General features: G+C 48.6%; 1 protein-coding gene across 1 annotated transcript in view; it reads left to right on the top strand.

Annotated features, from left to right (window-relative positions):
* Window positions 1-19,548, top strand: part of EEIG1 (estrogen-induced osteoclastogenesis regulator 1) — a 662,295-nt gene that overhangs the window by 470,717 nt on the left and 172,030 nt on the right. Inside the window, exon 9 of the mRNA XM_069609104.1 lies at window positions 18,036-18,225. Coding sequence (XP_069465205.1) covers window positions 18,036-18,225 — 190 coding nt within the window. The remainder of the gene's footprint in view (window positions 1-18,035; window positions 18,226-19,548) is intronic.

Here is a 19,548-nt window from a genome sequence, read left to right on the forward strand (position 1 = left end):
CTCTGGTTGGTCCTCTCACTCAGCCTCAGCTGGTGGAGGGGTCACAGGTGTGACCTTGGACTGTCCTCTCTGGGAAGTCCTTGTCCTTTGAACAGGCGTGGCACCTTTCTTCTTTCCTGAGACCTTGGGATTCCCCTATTGTCTCTTTCTTTGGCTTGGAATTAGAAGGGTGTCCGTCCTGTGGACTGGGAGTTATAGGTACTTCTGTAACTTCCCACTTCGAGTCATCTAAAGTTGCCTCTCTGTCTAATCTAGTTTCCTCCTGCTTCCTTTTAATGGGAGGCCTGGGGGTGTTTGATACAACTCCAATAGACTTTAAGTAATTCCCCAACAGGACTCTCCGAGGCACCGCACGTTGTACACTGACAGGAATCCTCAGTTGCACTGGATGATTTGGAACCATCTGGACTGGTCCTCCATCAAGTTTAGTGGGACCTTTGGGTGCCTTAGCAACATCCCCAGGCTTGAAAAAACATTCACCCACCACTGTGATGCTGGCCCCAGTGTCTCTAAGGGCCGGGGTCTCCTGGCCATTCACCTGGACACTGTCCTTGTAATATTCTTTTGTGTTATCTGGAATATTCATACACATCTACATGCTGCTGTTTCCACAGACCAAGGGACACTAAAGAAACACTGACTGAGACTCCAATGGGGTCTTCAGCCAATAATTGAAAGTTACCACTTGCCTTATGAACGTCTTCCTCAGGGATGAAGATTAAGGAGGCAGTTTGGACCCCTGAAGGTTTACCCTTGCATCTAGGATCCCCTTTCACATGGTCAGTTGACCCACAAGCATAACATTTACCAAATGTTCTTTGGAATGGGGGCTTCTGCTGACCTCCCTCTGGTTTAGCACCAGAGGTTTCACTAGACTGACGTGGTTTCCCTGGTGTTTACCATGTTTCTGTCTGTGGCCCTCTTTTGGGTGGTTGGAATTAGAATTCTCTTTTCCATCTTTCTTGTGCTGCTTCCCCCCAATCCTCCAGGATTCGTGAGGGTTGTATACGAATTGTTCGTATTACAACTGTTGGAATGACAATTGACCTTTTCACAATTGACCGAATTGTGAAGGTCAATATATATATATATATATATATATATATATATATATTACCAAAGCGATATATATATATGTACAGTCAATTGCGGAAAAGGTCAATTGTGACCCTTTAAATTCGGTCAATTGTAAACGAACAATTTGGGTAATACCTTTGTGAGTGGCCCCAGAATCCTTGTGAGGCGCCCTGTTGGCAACCCACAAGTCAGCAGCCTCTGCTAACATTTTGGGATCAATCTGTTTTGAGTCAGCCAAGTGCTGTCTCAGCTCAGGAGAGCAGGCATCAAAAATACCTTCATAAGTGTTCACTCTGTAACCCTTAACCCATCCATCTAAGATGTTCACCATCCATCTAAGATGTTCAAACATTCACACACCCAGGTAGCCCAACGAGTGCCATCAGTCTTTTTGGGGGTCCTAAACCTCTTAAGGTACTGGGAAGTAGTTTTCCCAAATCTAGCTTTCAAAGCCAACTTCACATTCTCATACTGTCTTTCAAGTTCCCCCACCTCCATTACAGCATCAGTTGCAGCCCTCAGGGAGCCTAGACAAAAGCCAAGGAATCTACTGATTCTCTTTGAGACCCTGAATCCCATGATTATATTCAAAAGCACCCAACCAGTCCAAAATATCAAGTTTCACATCATACATACTCACTGCTTCTTTAGGCAGGCGAGGCCTATTGGGACTAGAAGACCTAGAGGACTCTGGGGGGGAAGCATTTTCAAGAGACAATCTTTTCATATCAAGAGCATGCAGCATTTCCATTTCCCTGAGCTTGATGTCCTGATGTTTGGCTTCAGTTTGAGCTTTCAATCTTTTGAATTCCAATTCAAGCCTCATTGTTTCAAGAGACACATATTCTGGACTTATTGTTGGAACTTGGGGGTCCCAGTGGACATGGTTTGAGGCAAAAGGGCAGACTCTGGCAAAGAGGGGCTCATATCCTGCGACTCCTCTACCGCCCTTGACTCCTCTTGTACATTAGAGTTAGACTCTGAACTATTAGCCTCATTATCAATTTCCACATTTCTTGGGTTAGTAGGTGTTGTAGGCCTACCACCCAAACCTGGGTGATTCAACAACCTTGTAATGAACTATTTTTTCTTTCCTTTTAAATTAAGATTCCTGACTTTACACATTTCTTTCAGTTGATCTACTGTTAAAATGATCAGGGCTTCCGGACTGGAGTTATCCATATTTGGCATGTTACAATTGCTGTTCTGATGGAGCTTAGCCTTGTGGGGGTTTAGTTGAACACAAGCAAAGCAAAATACTCAATGTAACAACTCTACAATAGATCCTCACCACCTGCCACCAGTGTTAGGCAAGATTGTATGCAGTAACCCTGCGGGAGACTGCACCAACCTTGTCCTCTTGGCAATAGGAACCCAACCTTTGGTATAAGTCTGTACTACACAAGTTGGTAGAGTCACTGAGCAGCCAGGCGTATCTCGAGGGGTCAGTGTGAGCTGTAAGGTTATAACAAAGACATTCACAGTGACATGTATTCAAATAACACTTATACTCAAGGCTTCGCCATGAGTCCGCCATGGTGAATGGGGGAATTACCGCCCTATTCCAAGGTGTGTGGGGGCGGTAATTCCCCATTCACCATGGCCCTTCCCCATTCCCATTTTTGCCCCCATAGGGCTCAATGGGAATGGGGAAGGCGGTAATTACAGTACCGCAAATTGCGGTACCGTAATTACCTCCTAGGTCCCTTTGCGGGTCCCGTCCTTAACGGCTGGTAAAACCAGCCGTTAAGGTAGGGTCCCACAAAGGGGCCTCATAGTAAGGCGGTAAGGGTTTACCGGCACTGGTACCCTTACCGGTAAACCCTTACAGCCGTCCGTGTCATGTGGCCCTTAGTGATTAAAATAATGATGTATTAAATTAACAGTCCGTTTTATAATAAGCCTTCTTTAGAAGGGAGCAATTGGCAACAATAAAAATACACTTCAAAGTACTCTCCTTCAGTTCAATAAAGTAGATATCCTTTTGGGCTGGCACACCGCTATTCCTACACCATGAGGTGACTTCAATTGCTAGGACACTGTGGACATTAACATATCACTTTTCACACTTAAATGGTAATACTGAAGTTGTGGCAAAAAGGAAAAGGTTAGGGAAGGAAAAATGATTAACAAGTTCTCAGAAAAGTAAGCACTTTTGAACCCCCCCAATGCAAAGTAGATGAACCCTTTCCCAGCTATTCCAGTAAGGTATGTATGACTTTTTGGATGGATAGTTAAACACAAAGGGTAAGAACAGTCTTTCGGGGAGCCAGGACAGCCAATGTCACTTGAGAAAAGCCTAAGGGAGCTGAGGCACTTCTTGAAGGTAGGTAAAAGTCTTAAACAATGTTAGAGAGTTTTGTTGTAAAACGAATCACTGTTGGGCCACAAGCTGGGAGGCTTGTGAAGGGCAAAGCTGCAAGTAACTCTGCAAAGGGCAGCCAATGCAAGTCTCCAGTGAGAACAAGCATGCTACCCCCAATAGAGGTAAGTACCCCGTAGTTTACAGTACCTTAGGTTAGGTATGAAGAAATGGTACCAGCTGGCTTCTGTTCCTGTTGTAGTTCCTGCAGATCCTGTTGTTCGTAGGCCTCAGTTTTGGGGACAAGGGGGAGGGCGTCTGGGGACTCCTGCACTACGATTTGAAGGTCGGCTGCAGAAATGGGCGCAATTCAGATCAGTGGCACTTCGCAGTTTCAGCTACTTGAAAATAGCACGACTGCCTATAGTAAGACAGTGTGTGCTAGGTCTAGAAAGTTACAATGTAAGTAAAGTCAATTTCACTTTACTGCTCTTGGAAACAGCAGTTTATCTATGAAAAGGTATTTAAACCTTAGCAGAGATCCAAAGGAATTCCCTGTGCCACTGCACTGAGGGCGCTGTGCGTCACAATGTAAAAAGATGACGCCTATGAAGTTTGTCAGACTCCAAAACCAAAGAAACCCAGTGTTCAAATCAAATAAAAAGGCATGAGAGGGTGGGAAAAGGGTCTCACTCTCTTCAGGATAAAAATTAAAAGTCCTGAAGTCCAGTAAAGTGCTAGGGGTCTCTAAGGTAGCAGGGAATAAGCACATTTCTGAGAATTCTCCCTGACAAACCGGTGGTAAGATGGGGATCACCTGCCATCTGCTAACCCCCCACCCCCCCCAAGCCCTTCCACTGGTAAGGAAGATGGTAGAGGGAAACGTACCATCTATTTTGTCCCCTTGATTATATAGTGCCCAGTACAGGCAAAGTGGTTATCTCTGTAGACCTACAAGTTAACGTGCCTGGTGGCTGGTACATATATGTTATACCCCACCAGAAGAGAAATCTGGAAATACTACCCCTGGTATCCTATGGAGACCATTTAAAATGTGTCTCTTTAAAAAAAAATGTCCACTCCCAAGAAACTCAACCGAGGTTTGTTTGTTTGTTTATTTTATTTATAACGCGCGCCAGACCCAAAGGTATCCGGCGCCAATTCAAGAATTCTTTAAGCTTACAAGTTTACAGTTACACATTCCAAGTAGTTACAGAGTACTTTGACAACAATAAGGTGGTGCTATACAGGGTTATATACACAAGTATTTGTACACAGAGGTGTATATACAATATACATGGAAGGTTAGAGAGCAGGGTGGAATAAGCGGGAGGGATGTGCATGTAGATATGCGTTCAGTGGTGGGATAACAGACGGGTCAGACGTGAGTAGTCCTAGTGTAGTCAGATATAGGTAATTTTCTTTGAGCCATTTAATGCAGTTAAGTCTGAAGTGTGCATAGGATTGGTCAGACCTTAAAGAAGATGGGAGGGAGTTCCACAGCTGGGCTGCTTTGACAGGGAAACTGTTGCCTCCAGCTGTGCTCAATTTAAATGAGGGCACCACTAGCTGGTTGGTATAGGCTTCTCTGGTAGGTCTATTGGAAGTTCTTCTTTTGAACCTGTCTGTTAGGTATTTGGGGGCTAGATTATTCATACTTATGAATGTTAGTGATACTGTTTTAAAGTTTAATTTTGTCAGCTGTAGAGAGCCAGTTAGATTGTCTTCTGACATCAGAGATATGCACTCTTCTTGGGATTCCTAATGCAGCTCTATGGGCATTGTTCTGCAGGGTTTGGATTTTTTGAAACGTGCGTTTATTGGATCCTATGTATAGTGCATTACAATAATCCAATATGGATAATACCAGAGCTCTTGATAGGGTGAGACAACTGGTGGTGGACAAGTATGGGTTAGCAGCTCTAATCAGCTTGCAGGTGTATGCGGTGCTAGAGGCCATCGCACTCACCTGTTTTGTTAGAGAGAGGCAAGAGTCGGGGTAAAAACCTAGTGTTTTTACCTCTTTTGCTACCTTAATGGTGTTGCCATCTATAACAAATGATGAGTAGTCATCGTTCAGTCTTTTGATGTTTTGTGTATTCCCCAGTATGATGAGTTCCGTTTTGTCATCATTCAGGCATAGACCATGGCGGGCCATCCATGCCTGGATGACGAGGTATATCCTATTCACCAAGGCCAAATCATGTTCATAATCCCCCGAACGTGGGAGGAGAATCTGGGTGTCATCTGCACAGCTAGATAATTATATTGTGGGATGAGATATTAGGGACTCTAGTATATGAAATCTTATGAACATCCCTCTTCCCTCAGGACGTCTACAGAAAAGCCGAAGCCATTTATTTTCTCCCAACTAAGAAAATCCAAAAGGGAGAACTCCTTAGTCCCAGGGTGTCAGAATCCTACAGTTCCTTTACAGGAGCAACCCTATTCCATCTTCGGTCACTGATAAGGTACCAGAACATTACCTTGATGATACCTTCCCAGGGCTTACCTAACCCCACTACGCCATCTAAAAGGGATGACTTAATTTGTGACCCCTTTCTGTCCCCTACACTCTCGAATCTCTTTAGTGATATGATAGATTCCTTGGAGGAAGAAGAGGAAGAGTTTTCGAAGCGATACACCCTAGAGCAGGAAGAACATGTACCCTCATACCCTGGGCTACCATACGAACGCTCACTAGAAATCGAACCCTCCAGTGAGGCTGAAGTGAGTAAATTTAAACCAGAGCACCCTTTTCCCTCAGAAATAGCTTTCAGAGGGCAAGGAGAGAAAAGAGAAAATAATTATCCATCGGTTCAACTTCTCTTTACCCAAATAGGTCCATCAGATCAAGGGAAGCCAGCACCAGTCAATCTGGACTCTCGACCGTGTCCTTCCTGTAGAAAGGTTAGGCACAAGATTGCCCAGATAATAAAATCCCTCGACAACCTTCCACTGATGTTCTTTGGGCAAAAGGCCTGTGTTATTGGGGATGGGTAGGCGTTTCTCACAGGTTATTCCCGGGGATCCTTTGTTCAGGAGGCCAGGGGAGGGCCATCGCTCTTGGATCCCCACCCTGGGGGTGGCCGAGCGAGTGAGAATCACCTGGGCAGGGGGTCCTTGGGCGAGACGTGGTATTCCAATTTTTCCAATGCACCCCTACTCAATATCCTAGCAATCTTTATGGGATGTTGTCACCAAAATCCTCCCCCTTCTCCCTCCCTGCACTTTACCTTATGGAAAAGACGGAGAAAAAAGGGGAACTTCAAATTACCTCTAAAACCCAATACAAATGTTACCTCTCGACATCACTACAACTTCTATAATCTGTTACTCACCCCAGCGTATCTGCTAGGGGTGTTGAAATAGACATCCCAAGATCAGCGAGGAGAACGAATGAGCAGGACCTCACAGTCGACAGCGAGCCTGACTTACTAGAACCTTCGACCAGTCAGGCCTCCTCAACTTAAGGGTACTATTTTTTACGATACACCCCTCTGCTATTCTAATAATAGACAGACAGAGGGGTTGATCCCACAAAAGAGTGGGAATACCACACACCGCCAAACCAATGCTGTAATGGAAGCACAGAGTGGCTGTAATGGAAGCACAGAGTGTTGATTAATATCCAGTTATCATCAATAACCACAACAATGACCTAAACTTAATTATAGAATACCTGAAAGGTTATCTCGATGGGTCATATAACATCTGCACCTACAGTGAAGTCAAAGCACACCTTAATCTCTAAAGTGACTAGCTACCCCAAACAACCACTCCAGTCAATCAGGATTCGTTCTTACCACAATGTTTTCTTATGGCTGTTAAATGAAGTTTCAGTCGAGGAAAAAACGAAAGGGAAAAAATAACAAAAGGGAAGGTTAGTAAAGGGATCAATAACCCGGGCGGAACGAGGGACGCACTAGTAACGGGTTGGTGCACTGGGCTGCAGAGCGTTTGTGTGTGCCCATGTGAAATCAGTCCACAGAACTGGGGAGGAGTTCATGAGAGATAGTGGTGAATGCAGGAGAGTGTTCAGCAGATTGTTCAGAAACAGAAAGAGCAGTAAACCCGTGTTGTTAGACCCAAGTCAGGGGCTGATGAGGTGCCAACAATAAAGTAAACTGAGAACCAATGACAGTGTGAATAAATATGGAATCCAAACTCTTACTGTATGTTAGAAGAAGGCTTGGGAGTCTGGCGTACAGTCCGATGTCAGGTCAGGAAGGAATTCGACTTAACTGTAAGAAAGAACTACTACACTAGGATCCGGATGATACCGTACCCGAAAAACTAGTAAATTAATACAGACCAGGTCGGAACCCAGTGAAGCAGACTGCAGTAGAATCGGGAGACAAGCAATCCGTTATTCGGTCTGAAGTCATGAACCGTGCGGCCAATATCAGGATCAAAATCACCAAGAAGTAGTAGTCCAGGAAACAGTCAGTGTCGAGGATATTGGAATATAGCTTCAATGGAACGAAGTCCGGGTAATGTAACCGGCGGGAACAGTTATGCTAATTAGAAGCTGTGGTTCCTGGGCGGGGCTTACGCGGAAGCATAACTCGCGAGAATAGCCGACGTCTCACATGACATGAACGCGCTCTTTGACAGTTTCCAACGCAACCTCCACCTTTGCCAGAGGGAAATCCTTGCGCCCCGTTTCACCATATGGAAAGGCTGAAACCTCCATGTTGCATGGAAACGCTGCGCCGCTCTCCCATGTGCGAAATAATCCCATTCCTCTATTGGAATCCACAAGGACTGCGACGAGGAAGAGGCAGATGGGAGTCATGAGAATTACCCATAGGAATCAATGGCCAATATATTCCTATGGGCAGTCTCAATGTTGTCCCACTAATGAGGTCAGGCAGGGAGGGGCAACTATTCACACCTGACACCAATTATCTCTATTGGAGCATTGATTGTTACTGTGATAGTCATGCATTGACCTCCTGTGATAGTCTCTGTCCTGTAACTGATTTTCTCTTAACTATGCTAACCCCAACATAGCTGACCTTCTCTCTTCATTGGAATGTGCCATAGGTGGCCCTTCTTGCCTGTGCACAATTTACTGCACTCTGTCATACATGGTCTCCTCCTCTTTGACCTTTCCACTTCACTTTTGACAAATCTGCCCATCCTGTGCCCTCTGACTATTGTCCACCATACCTGGCACAGAACTCTGCATTCTTAACTACACTATGCCTTAGTTGCTCATTCCCACTGTTGCTTTATTGCCATACCTGGCCTTCTCTTTACCCTTTTCACCTCTCACTCTCTATTCTCCCCTCTGGCCTGACTCACTCTGCAGGGCACACTCTGGATGTTCTGATCTCTTCAGACCTTAACCTTTCGATCCCTCTCACCACTCCTCTCTCCTGGAGTGATCACTTTCTCCTTTCCTCCCATCTCACCCTCTCTACCCCTCAGGCCGAGCCAACTCCAACACAACCACCTACCTTCTCGGTTATCCGACCCATGAAGCGTGTGTCAGTTGAGGCTTTCACCGCCACTCCCCTTTCCCCCTCATCCTCCAATGGCTGACTCACACCCTGAGACAGCCCTTTCCATGCCCCATTCTGCTATATCTGATACTCTTGATGTTCTTGCCCCTTTCAAGAGGATCCGCTTGAAACCCAAAGCCAAATGCAATTCCTGGTACGACTCAGACCTCGTCACCCTCAAATGCAAGTGCAGGCTGGCTGAGAGGGATTGGCGTACCTCCGGTACATCATCTGACAAACTGGCTTGCCGCCTGCTCCAAAGGCAATACCGGCTCTCTGTTCACACTAAGAGAGCTCAAATCCAAGCCCGCGTCTTTGCTGCATCTTACAACTCGGCCGAACTCTTTAAAATCTGCAAGGGACTGGCCAATCCTGCTGCTGGCTCTACCTCTCCTGTCCCCTCCCAGACCCTCTGCTTAGCCCTTGCTTCTAATTTCATCTCTAAAACTCAGGACATCCTGTCCTCCATCTCTTCCTCTCCCCCCTCTACTCCCTGCTCGTGACCTGGCCCTTCTTCGGCCACCTCTCCTCCCTCCTTCTCTGCCTTTCCCCCGTTCTCTTCACACAAGGTTTCTAGACAAGTCCGATCTATGAAGGTCTTGTCAAAACAGGTTCATCCCTGTTTCTCCAAAACCATCAAGGACCACATTGACACCCTGGCTCCTGCTCTGACCGACTTCTGCAACCACTCCTTCCTCACTGGAGTGTTCCCCTCCGCCCTGAAGCACTCCCTCGTGCACCCTCTTCTAAAAAACCCTCTGCTGACCCTTCATGCCTGGCTAACTATCGTCCAATCTCCGTCACTCCTTTCCTTGGCAAACACCTGGTAGTTATATCAGCAGGAACCGCTATCTCACCTGCCCCCTGTTTTCCCGACATATACAGTCACTGCCACCCCTCAACACACACCCAACAAGGAACCTGCCAACTCAACTGTAGTCTCCACTCCTCCTCTGCCTTCCTTGGCTCTCTGCACTTCTCTGGCCTCTCAATTGATTTCTAAAACTCATGACATCTTGTCCTCTCTCCTTTACTCCACACCCTTCTCCCTCACCCGCTTTCAGGCCTCCCTTGGCCCTACCTCACCTTCTACTCTCCCATACCACCTGATGTGGTTTCTAGTACACTCTATCGAAGTCTCATCCAAACAAGTGCTCCCCTGCTCCTCCAGAACTATCAAGGGCAACCTTGTCTGCCAATTTCTGCAATCACTCCTTAGCCACTGGATCCTTCCCCTCACTCCTCAAGCACTCCTTTGTGCACCCTCTCCTCAAAAAACCTTCTGCCAACCCTTCATGTCCGGCAAACCTCCACCCTATCTCCATTACCGCCTTCCTGGCCAAACACTTGGAAAAGCTGGCAATTTCCCAGTTTATCCGCCACACTGGATCTGTTAGTTGTCTCCAAGACCACCAGTCTGGCTTCAGAGCAGCCAGAGGCACAGAAACTGCTCTCCTGAACACCCGTTAGGATCTGCTCACTAATCTCGATTCCAGCTCTCCTTCTGTCTTCATTCTTCTTGACCTTTCCTCTGCCTTTGATACAGTCAATCATGCCACTCTGATAAATCGGCTCTGTGAAACCCTTGGCATCACGGATTTGGCTCTGGACTGGTTGACCTCCTTCCTCTCAGACCGACCTTCCCAGATTCAACTGGGCACTTTTCTCTCCACCATCTCATTGTCCTCCTACGGTATCCCTCGGTGCTCTATCCTCTCGCCTGGGCTTTTCAACATCTACCTGGCCCCTCTAGCCCATTTGATCTCCACCTTCTCTCCTAACTTCCAGTGTTATGCAGATGGCACGCAGCTCTCCTTCAAGCTTCCTTCCTCTGCCTCCACCTCTTACTCTCTCATTCCTGACTGCCTGTCTGCTATTCAGGCATGGTGCGCTGCTAACGATCACTGCCTTAATGCCAGTAAGACAGAGATCCTTCTCATTGGGACCCCTCCACTCACCCTTTTGTGAGGCAAAAACCTTGGTGTCATCTTCGACTCCTCTCTCTCTCTCTCTCTCTCTCTCTCTTTCTCTCTCTCTGTCTCTCTCTCTCTGTCTCTCTCTCTCTGTCTCTCCCTCTGTCTCTCTCTCTCTCTTTCTCTCTGTCTCTCTCTCTCCTCACATCACAGACCTCGCCAAGAAGGCACACTTTCAACTGCCCCTCCTAAGAGGCATTCTCCCTTTACTCCCCTTCCCCCAGAATGTCTCTGGAGCTCTGGTCCTCTCCAGGCTGGACTACTGCAACAGCCTCTTCCTAAATCCACCCAACTTCTCCCTTCTCTCCCTTTAACTAATCTAGGCCAGGACTGTAAGACTTATCCTTGGCCTCAAGCCCAGGGACTGCATCTCTCCAGGCTTTAAATCTCTCCACTGGCTCCCAGTTGCTGCAAGTATCAAGTTCAAGACCCTCTGCATCATCCACTAGGCTTTCTGAGGCCTGGATCCTGACTACCTTCACCTCTCTCGCTAATTACTTCCCTGGTAGAGCCCTTTGGTCATCTTGCTTTTAACTCTGCAGATCAGATGCCTTTCCAAGCAGAGTGTGGGGTAAATCTAGCTCCTGCGGAGGTGCCCTCCCTCTGTAATGCCTCCCTGCCCCCCTTAGACTTGAGCCAGATCTCCTTAGGTTCCAGACGCTTCCCAACAGAGGGCCAGACCAGGGTTTTGACATGCCCTTCGACTTAGACAATCTTTTTGGGAAAGTGGTGAATGAGTCCCTACGGCCCATCAAGGCGGACACAGAGACGGCATGTGCCCTGGGTGTGCTACAGCAGCGAAAAAGGGGGCTTCTCTTCTTACCGCCAACCCTCCCGCTCCTCGGCCCAGGAAACCAACAGGGGACGCTCCAAGGCCTTCGAAAGAGGATGTCGTCGTCAGGGACCGGAAGGCGGCCCGTCTACCTCCAAGAAGGAATGAACCGGCCAGGATGTCGGGCCCGGACCCATGCACCCCGGTGGGAGGCCGGCTGGCGAACTTCGTCAGTGTTTGGAAGACCATTGCCACCGACTGTTGGGTGCTGGACGCTCTCGCCCACAGACACACTCTAGAGTTCCAACGGATGTGTCCCCAAATACCACCAATGGCCCGGCAGTAAAACCACGTCCCTCAGCTGCTGCTGGAGGTTCGGGCCCTGTTAAGGAAAGGGGCGATAGAGCTGCTCCTAAAGCGGCTCTGGGGCTCCGGAGTTTACTCAAGGTACTTCCTCGTACGAAAGAAGACCAGGGGCTGGAGGCCCATCCTCGACCTGCGACGACTGAACAAATACATAAAGTCCCAGAAGTTCTGTATGCGCACTCTTCCATATATGCTCGGGCAGCTGGAAGGGGGAGACTTTCTGTCGTCGTTGGACCTGGCGGATGCATACTTCCACATCCCCATTCACAAAGGACACTGCAAGTATTTGCGCTTTGTCGTTCAAGGGAAGCATTACCAATTCAAGGCCCTTCCCTTCAGACTGAAGTCGGCGCCCAGAGTCTTCACCAAGTGCCTGGCGCTGGTGGCTGCCCATCTACAACTTCAACGGATCCACATCTACCATTACTTGGATGACTGGCTCATCCAGGCCAGATCAAGACAAGTCGCCGTCCACCACACAGCGAAGATCGTCCGCCTTCTGACGGATCTGGGGTTCTGAGAGAACTATGCAAAGTCCTGCTTAACTCCATCGCAGGACGCTCTGTTCCTGGAATCCCGACTCAACACAGTGTCATGCCTGGCGTCACTGTCGGAAGAGAGGATAGCTGCCATCCTAGGCGAAGGTGCACCGCTGCTTGCACTGACGATCCCCATGTGAGGACCATCCAGTCTCTTCTCGGCATGATGTCGTCATGCATTTACCTCATCAGACTCTGCAGGTTATGGATGCACCCGCTGCAGGAGTTCCTTGAGGCCCGTTGGGACCAGGTGTCCAGAAGTTTCCAAGACAGGATCATGCTTGACGAGGGTTTCCGTTGAGCGGTAAGGTGTTGGGGCGTGCGTTCTCATCTGACCAGGGATGCGGATTTCCAGGTCCCACCGCACAAGGAGACGGTCGCGACGGACGCTTCCCTGGAAGGATGGGGAGCCCACATTAGAGGTTTTCACGCCAGAGGCCTGTGGCTGCTGGAGGAGAAGGCGTTGCACCTCAACGTTCTGGAGCTACGGGCAATGTTTTGGGCCCTCAAATCGTTCCTGCCGTCCCTCAAGAACAAGGTGGTGCTGGTCTTCATGGACAATACCACCACAATGTTTTACATCAGGAAACTGGGGCACCAAATCCCAGCGCTCTCCAGAGCGGCACAGGACTTTGGCACTGGGCCGTCACCCAGGGGATGTTACTCATTCCGTTTCATCTGGCAGGAGTAAAGAACACAGTTGCCGACTCTCTGAGCAGGGAGCTTCACTCTTGCCACGAGTGGGAACTTTGCCAGGGCCTAGTGGAGAACCTTTTGGTCAATTGGGGCAATCCCCAGAGCGACTTGTTTGGGACGGCGAAGAACACCAAGTGCCGGAGGTTTGCCGACAGGTTCACTCAGCAGGGATGCATGGGGGATGCATTCTCATTGCTTTGGAAGGCCTCTTTCTGTATGCGTTCCCTCCGTTGCCGTTGTTACTTCAAGTCATCAGTCAACTCAGCCGGTGCCGGATGATCCTCGTCGCACCAGCGTGGCCGAGGCAGATCTGGTATCCAGACCTGCTCAGCATGTCAGCGTCCCTGCCAGTCAAGCTGCCAGTGGTCGTGGATCTTCTCGCCAGGGTAGGAGGCGCCATTCTTCACCACGATACAGGGTCTCTGTAGGCCTGTCTCCTGCAGCGCTACAATTCGGTGGCTACGATCTCCCGGCAGACTGCAAGGAAGTTCTCGCCAAGGCTAGAACATTGTCTACTCTGAAATGCTACGGACACAAATAGAAGCATTTTGCGATTTGGTGCTGGTCTCGGAAGATTAACCCATTGCGGGTCATGGCTCCTCAGGTACTTCCATATTTGCTGTCATTGGCCAAATGGGGACTGGCCCATGCCTCCATTAAGACCGTCTGGTGAAGGAGTTCATCAAAGGATTGTTTGGCTCATTCCTGCCGGTAAAGGCTCTGGCCCCGGCATGGGAACTCAATGTAGTTGGGGGGGGCCCATTTGAACCTATGCATTCGGCTCCGCTTAAGTTTCTGTCGCGAAAGACGGCTTTTCTCATGGCCATCACCTCTGCAAGACGAGTTGGTGAAATCCAGGCCCTGTCATTCAAGTGGCTTTACTTGACTGTGCTGCCGACACACCCCTCTTAATGCGCAAAGTTCCTTGTTCCTTACCCTGCCCTCTGTTTTCTCCTGGATCTGTCCACCTTTTTTAAAAAATTTATTTATTTATTTATTTATTTATTTATTTTGCAGCATAACCCCAGAAAAGGTGAGAGCTGTATGGCCCTCAACCCCCCATCCAGACCACACATTTTTTTCAAAGTGCCTTAAAAAGCATGTGGGATGAAACCGTCTCGTGGTCTCTCCCGGGCCTTTTTCTCTTCCTGGTTTCACTGGACCCGCCTCCCAGCAGCCCCGATTAACCCTTTCCCTCCAACTCGGGAAGCTTTGCGACCTGCGCTGCACCTGAATCATCTGCGCCATTTGCAGCTTAACCCCCATCAAGGTGAGAGCTAGATCGCCCCCGAACCCCCATCCAGGCCACAAACATTTTTCAAAGTGCCTTAAAAGCATGTGGGATGAGACTGTAGCATGGTCTCTCCCGGGCCTTTGCTGCTTCCTGGCTTCACTGGACACACCTTCCAGCAACCCTGATTGTTGCCCCTTCATCAAGGACACCCCAGGGCAGCCCTCTGCCCGGCAACCCCTTCGGCTAAGGACCCAGAGGCAAAGGGCGGCTCCGACATTGGCGGCTTTAAGATGGGTATGCAGGTGTCCGCAAGGGAAGCCAGTGGCCAGCTGTCAATCAGCACCAACCACCAAAGTGTGGCATGGGTGGGGAGTAGAGCAATCACTCTACTCCCAAAAAAAACACCACTCTACATTACCCTACCTCTGAACTTTGATTGTTAGCATGTTCCACACCTAGATGGAGTAGTGAATGTTGGCATGTGCCAAACCTAGATGTAATCGTGATCATTGGCCGGCGTCGCTTCTAGATAGGATCATGAACATTGGCCTGCGTCGCATCTAGATAGGATCATGAACATTGGCCTGCGTCGCATCTAGATAGGATTGTAAACATTGGCATGCGTTGCATCTAGATAGGATCATGAACATTGGCCTGCGTCGCATCTAGATAGGATTGTAAACCTTGGCATGCGTTGCATCTAGATAGGATCATGAACATTGGCCTGCGTCGCATCTAGATAGGATCGTGAACATTAACCTGCATCGCATCTAGATAGGATCGTGAATGTTAGCATGTGGCACACTTAGATGGAATAGTAAATGTTAGCATGTGCCACACTTAGATGTAATAGTGAACATTAGACTGCGTCTCATCTAGATAGGATCGTGAACATTGGCCTGCGTCGCATCTAGATAGGATTGTGAATGTCAACAGGAGGCACACTTAGATGGAATTGGGAATGTCAGCATGTGCCACACTTAGATGGAACTGTGAATGTTAGCATGTGCCATCCCTAGATGTAATCGTGAACATTAGCCTGCGTTTTATATACATAGAATTGTGAATGTCAGCACGTGCCACACTTAGATTGAATTTGTGAATACAAGCATGTGCCTCACTTAGATGGAATCATGAACAATAGCCTACATCACATCTCAATAGAAATGTGAAGGTTAGCATACCCCTCACTTAGATGGAATCGTGAACATTGGCCTGAGTCACATATAGACAGGATTAACAAGGTTACCAAATGCCACACTCAGATGGAATAATGAATGTTAACATGTGCCACACTTTGCTAAGGCTGTGAACAATAGCCTGCGTCACAACTAGATAGGAATATGGATGTCGGCCAGTGCCACCTCTAGATAGAATAACGAATGTTAGCCAGTGCCTCATTCAGACTGCATCGGAAATACTATAAAACCCAAATTCCAATAGAATTTTGAACTCTAGCTTGCTGCTCATATAGACAGGTTTTCGAAGGTGGACCAGTGCCACATTTTGATAAATTCTTGTTGGTGTCACATATAGAAAGGATTGTGAGTATTAGCCAGTACCGATCTAGATAAAAATACAGATATTCACACGCCACACTTAGTAAGAACATGGACATCTACACATCACTTCTAAACAGCGATGCCAATAACCAACCCACTAACAATTTCACCCCTCTGCATACACCTCTCAAACTCTAAACAAACACAACCAAAACCCTATACCACAACAAACCACACAAACTTCACTACACCGCAACAACAAAACAAACCGCACATAGACTCGCACAACAGCACACAACATCTACCGGCTGGAAAAAACCCCAAGCCCAGCGAACAGTGTTGCCCGTGTTGAGGCTGCCAACGGCACATCACTGCTCTCTTGCACCTTTCCCGCTTACTCCCACTAACTCACCCCCCCCTTCTCTTTTCAGAGCTGCCAGAGCGCCAGGGGACCACTCCGGTGGTGATAGTGCACGGTAAAAATATCCTTTAACATTAACACCTGGCCTCCCCTGGCACTCACTTTCTCCCAGGCCCTTCTGCCCTGATCGGCACTCACCCCCCACCCCTGCACTTCTCCTTAATGCACTTGCATGATATGAATGTCAAAAGGCCTAGTAGGATTTCTTCTTGTTTTGTTCCCCTTGTTGTGCTCGAAACACATTGTTTATAGGTGCATTATAAATACCCAATAAATAAAGCCACAATCGCACACACTCTTACTCGCTCCCAAAACCCTGCTCCACCCACACACGCATGAACACACTGGCACTCCTCCTGATCCACTCCCTGGGGGCACCTATTTGAGGGAAGTGGACCCGCTAGCTAGAACATGGTATACCTCTTTTATCCCGGCCTATGACACCAACCTCTTAATTTCCCAGTCTCATGTGGCATACTGTAATATAAACCAGAACATCCAGTCCAGACTGACAACAAGGCTCTTTCACACCCTTTGTAGTAAAATGACTGAGCCAAGAGAAGAGGAAAAAACCTTGGTGTCATCTTCGACTCCACTCTTTTATCTCCTCACATCACGGACCTTTCCAAGAAGGCACATTACCTGCTGCACCTCCTCAGAGGTGGTACTGCTTTTCTCACTTTCCCTCAGAAGCTCATTTTCTCCAGAGTCCTGTTTCTCTCTAGGTTGGATTACTGTAACAGCCTCTTTCTAAATCTCCCTTCCTCTACTCTACGCCCTCTGCAACTCATGCAAAACAGGACTGCAAGACTTATCCTTGGCCTCAAACCCAGGGACTGTATCTCTCCAGCCCTGAAATCTCTCCACTGGCTGCCGGTGGCTGCAAGGATCAAGTTCAAGACCCTCTGCATCGTCCACAAGGCTTGCTGGGGCAGGGGCTCGCATTACATTCAACACACTCTTCCTAAATACCTTCCTTCTCGAGCCCTGCGATCTGCTGCCTCCAACTCTCTGAGGGTCAGACTTTTCTCGGTAAGGGGTAGATCACTTTGCTCTGTAGGTGCCTCCCTCTGTAACGGTCTCCCTGCCCCTCTCAAACTTGAGCCGGACCAAGGTGCTCAAGACCTTCCTTTTCTCCTCTGCTTTCTCTCCCTCCCTCCCCTGCTGACCCACCTGTCTGCTGCGCTGACTGGTTGCTTGGTTACCTTCAGAGTGTTGTACAACATCCTAACATGCACCCTATTGAACTCTTTTCTTTCCTTTAGCATAGGACCCAGAGGTCTAAGGTTAGCATAGGGTTTTGACAGAAAAAAAAACCAATCACTTTGCAAATCACAATTTGTTGTCTGCCTCTTTATTCGGACTTAACACAACACACGCACACTTAATTAACACACACACAACTTACATCTTCGGGCCTAGGCTCACCTGTTAACCTCTGCACAAACTCATGCGTGTTGAGGTGCGTGACAGGGTGAGTCGTCTCAGAGTGGTCTTTCTAAAGTAACCTTTTTTATTTCAAATGTATCACCTAATATTGCTGTAGTATCTTTAGTCAGCTCCTCTGCCCACTTACCTGCATGCCACCATACTTTGTATGCTCTTCTGTGTCTTAGTCACTGTTCTCTGCCTTCCTCCTGCAGGTTACAGCACAGAGCATTCCCGCTCCTCCAGCCTGTCGGACCTCACCCATCGACGAAACACGTCTACGAGCAGCAGTGCATCTGCCTGCCTCGGCCTGAACACAGAAGGCAGCGAGGGCGACAAAGAGCACAAACCAGACCGGCCCCCTCGTCCATCAAGGCCCCCACTTCTGAGTGACCGAGCTCTACGGTACTGATGAAAGGGTCATGAAGGAATGTATGATTTGTATAGGGATGGCAGGCTTACTTATCATGCAACCTCATCCGGGCAAGCCCTCAGCTTTCTGCGGGAGCTTGGGAGTGATAGGTCGTAGGTTTTGGGGCATTTTGGGGCGCATGCTGATCAATACAGGGAGGGAAATCTCGGGTAAAGGCCCCAGGCAGAGAGCTGAAGCATGAAGGCTCCTCTTTGCAGACAGCCCGAAGGTTGAGAGATCCCCTAGGACCCCCACTGTCGGGTGTACAGCATTGTCAAGGGTATCCCACTTTCTCCAGTGTGACTTGTGTGCAATGGGTGCTGCCACAGAACTGCCTGATGTGTTTACTGTGTTGCCACAGACACACACCCTAAGAGTATGTCCTTAGGATTCCCACTGTCGGGTGAACAGCATTGCCAGGGGTATCCCACTTGCTCCATTGGGACCTGTGTGCAAAGGGTGCTGCCACAGACACACACCCTAAGAGGATGTCCTTACGATTCCCACTGTGTGGTGAACAGTATTGTCAGGGGTATCCCACTTGCTCCATTGGGACCTGTGTGCAAAGGGTGCTGCCACAGACACACACCCTAAGAGGATGTCCTTAGGATTCGGATTCCCACTGTCTGGTGTACAGCATTGTCAGGGGTATCACACTTGCTACAGTGCGACTGTCGCAAGTCTCTCCCCTTCTCACCTGTCTGTATTGTTTACTCGTGATCTTCGGAGATGTCTTCTTTCGCACAGTTCGGGATTTATACAACCCCGTGCGTAGGTCCTCGGATTCCAGTGTGTGGTTCGCATCCCAACTCCAGGATACGTTCACATGTCCAGGACGGAGACCAGGAAATAACGAGGTTCGCACTCGGAGACCCGAATGCGGTCGAAATCCAGGATATGCAGAGGTAAGGACAAGAGGAAAGAAGGAAGAAGAGGAATTCAGGGAACCAAAAGTAAGCGCTGAACGAGCTCCGGCAACACACATCCGACTACTGCAAGCGGTAGCGTTGAGATGCACAGAGCCGTGGGGGCGTGTCTGCTTTGTAGAGCGTGTAACGCAGAGACTGGCAAACAGCGTTCAGCAGCCATGTTGGGAGGACTACTGAATTCAGTCCCCTATGGGTCAGGGACCACGAAGTCCAGAAGGGACGCAAACGGCGGTTCATGACAGCGACATGTGTGCAATGGGTGCTGCCACAGACACACAGCCTAAGAGGATGTCCTTAGGATTCCCACTGTCGGGTGTACTGCATTGTCAGGGCTATCCCACTTGCTCCATTGTGACCTGTGTGCAATGGGTGCTGCCACAGACACAC

Source organism: Ambystoma mexicanum, chromosome 8 (assembly GCF_040938575.1).
Source record: "Ambystoma mexicanum isolate Mex_15411 chromosome 8, UKY_AmexF1_1, whole genome shotgun sequence".
Taxonomy (NCBI): domain Eukaryota; kingdom Metazoa; phylum Chordata; class Amphibia; order Caudata; family Ambystomatidae; genus Ambystoma; species Ambystoma mexicanum.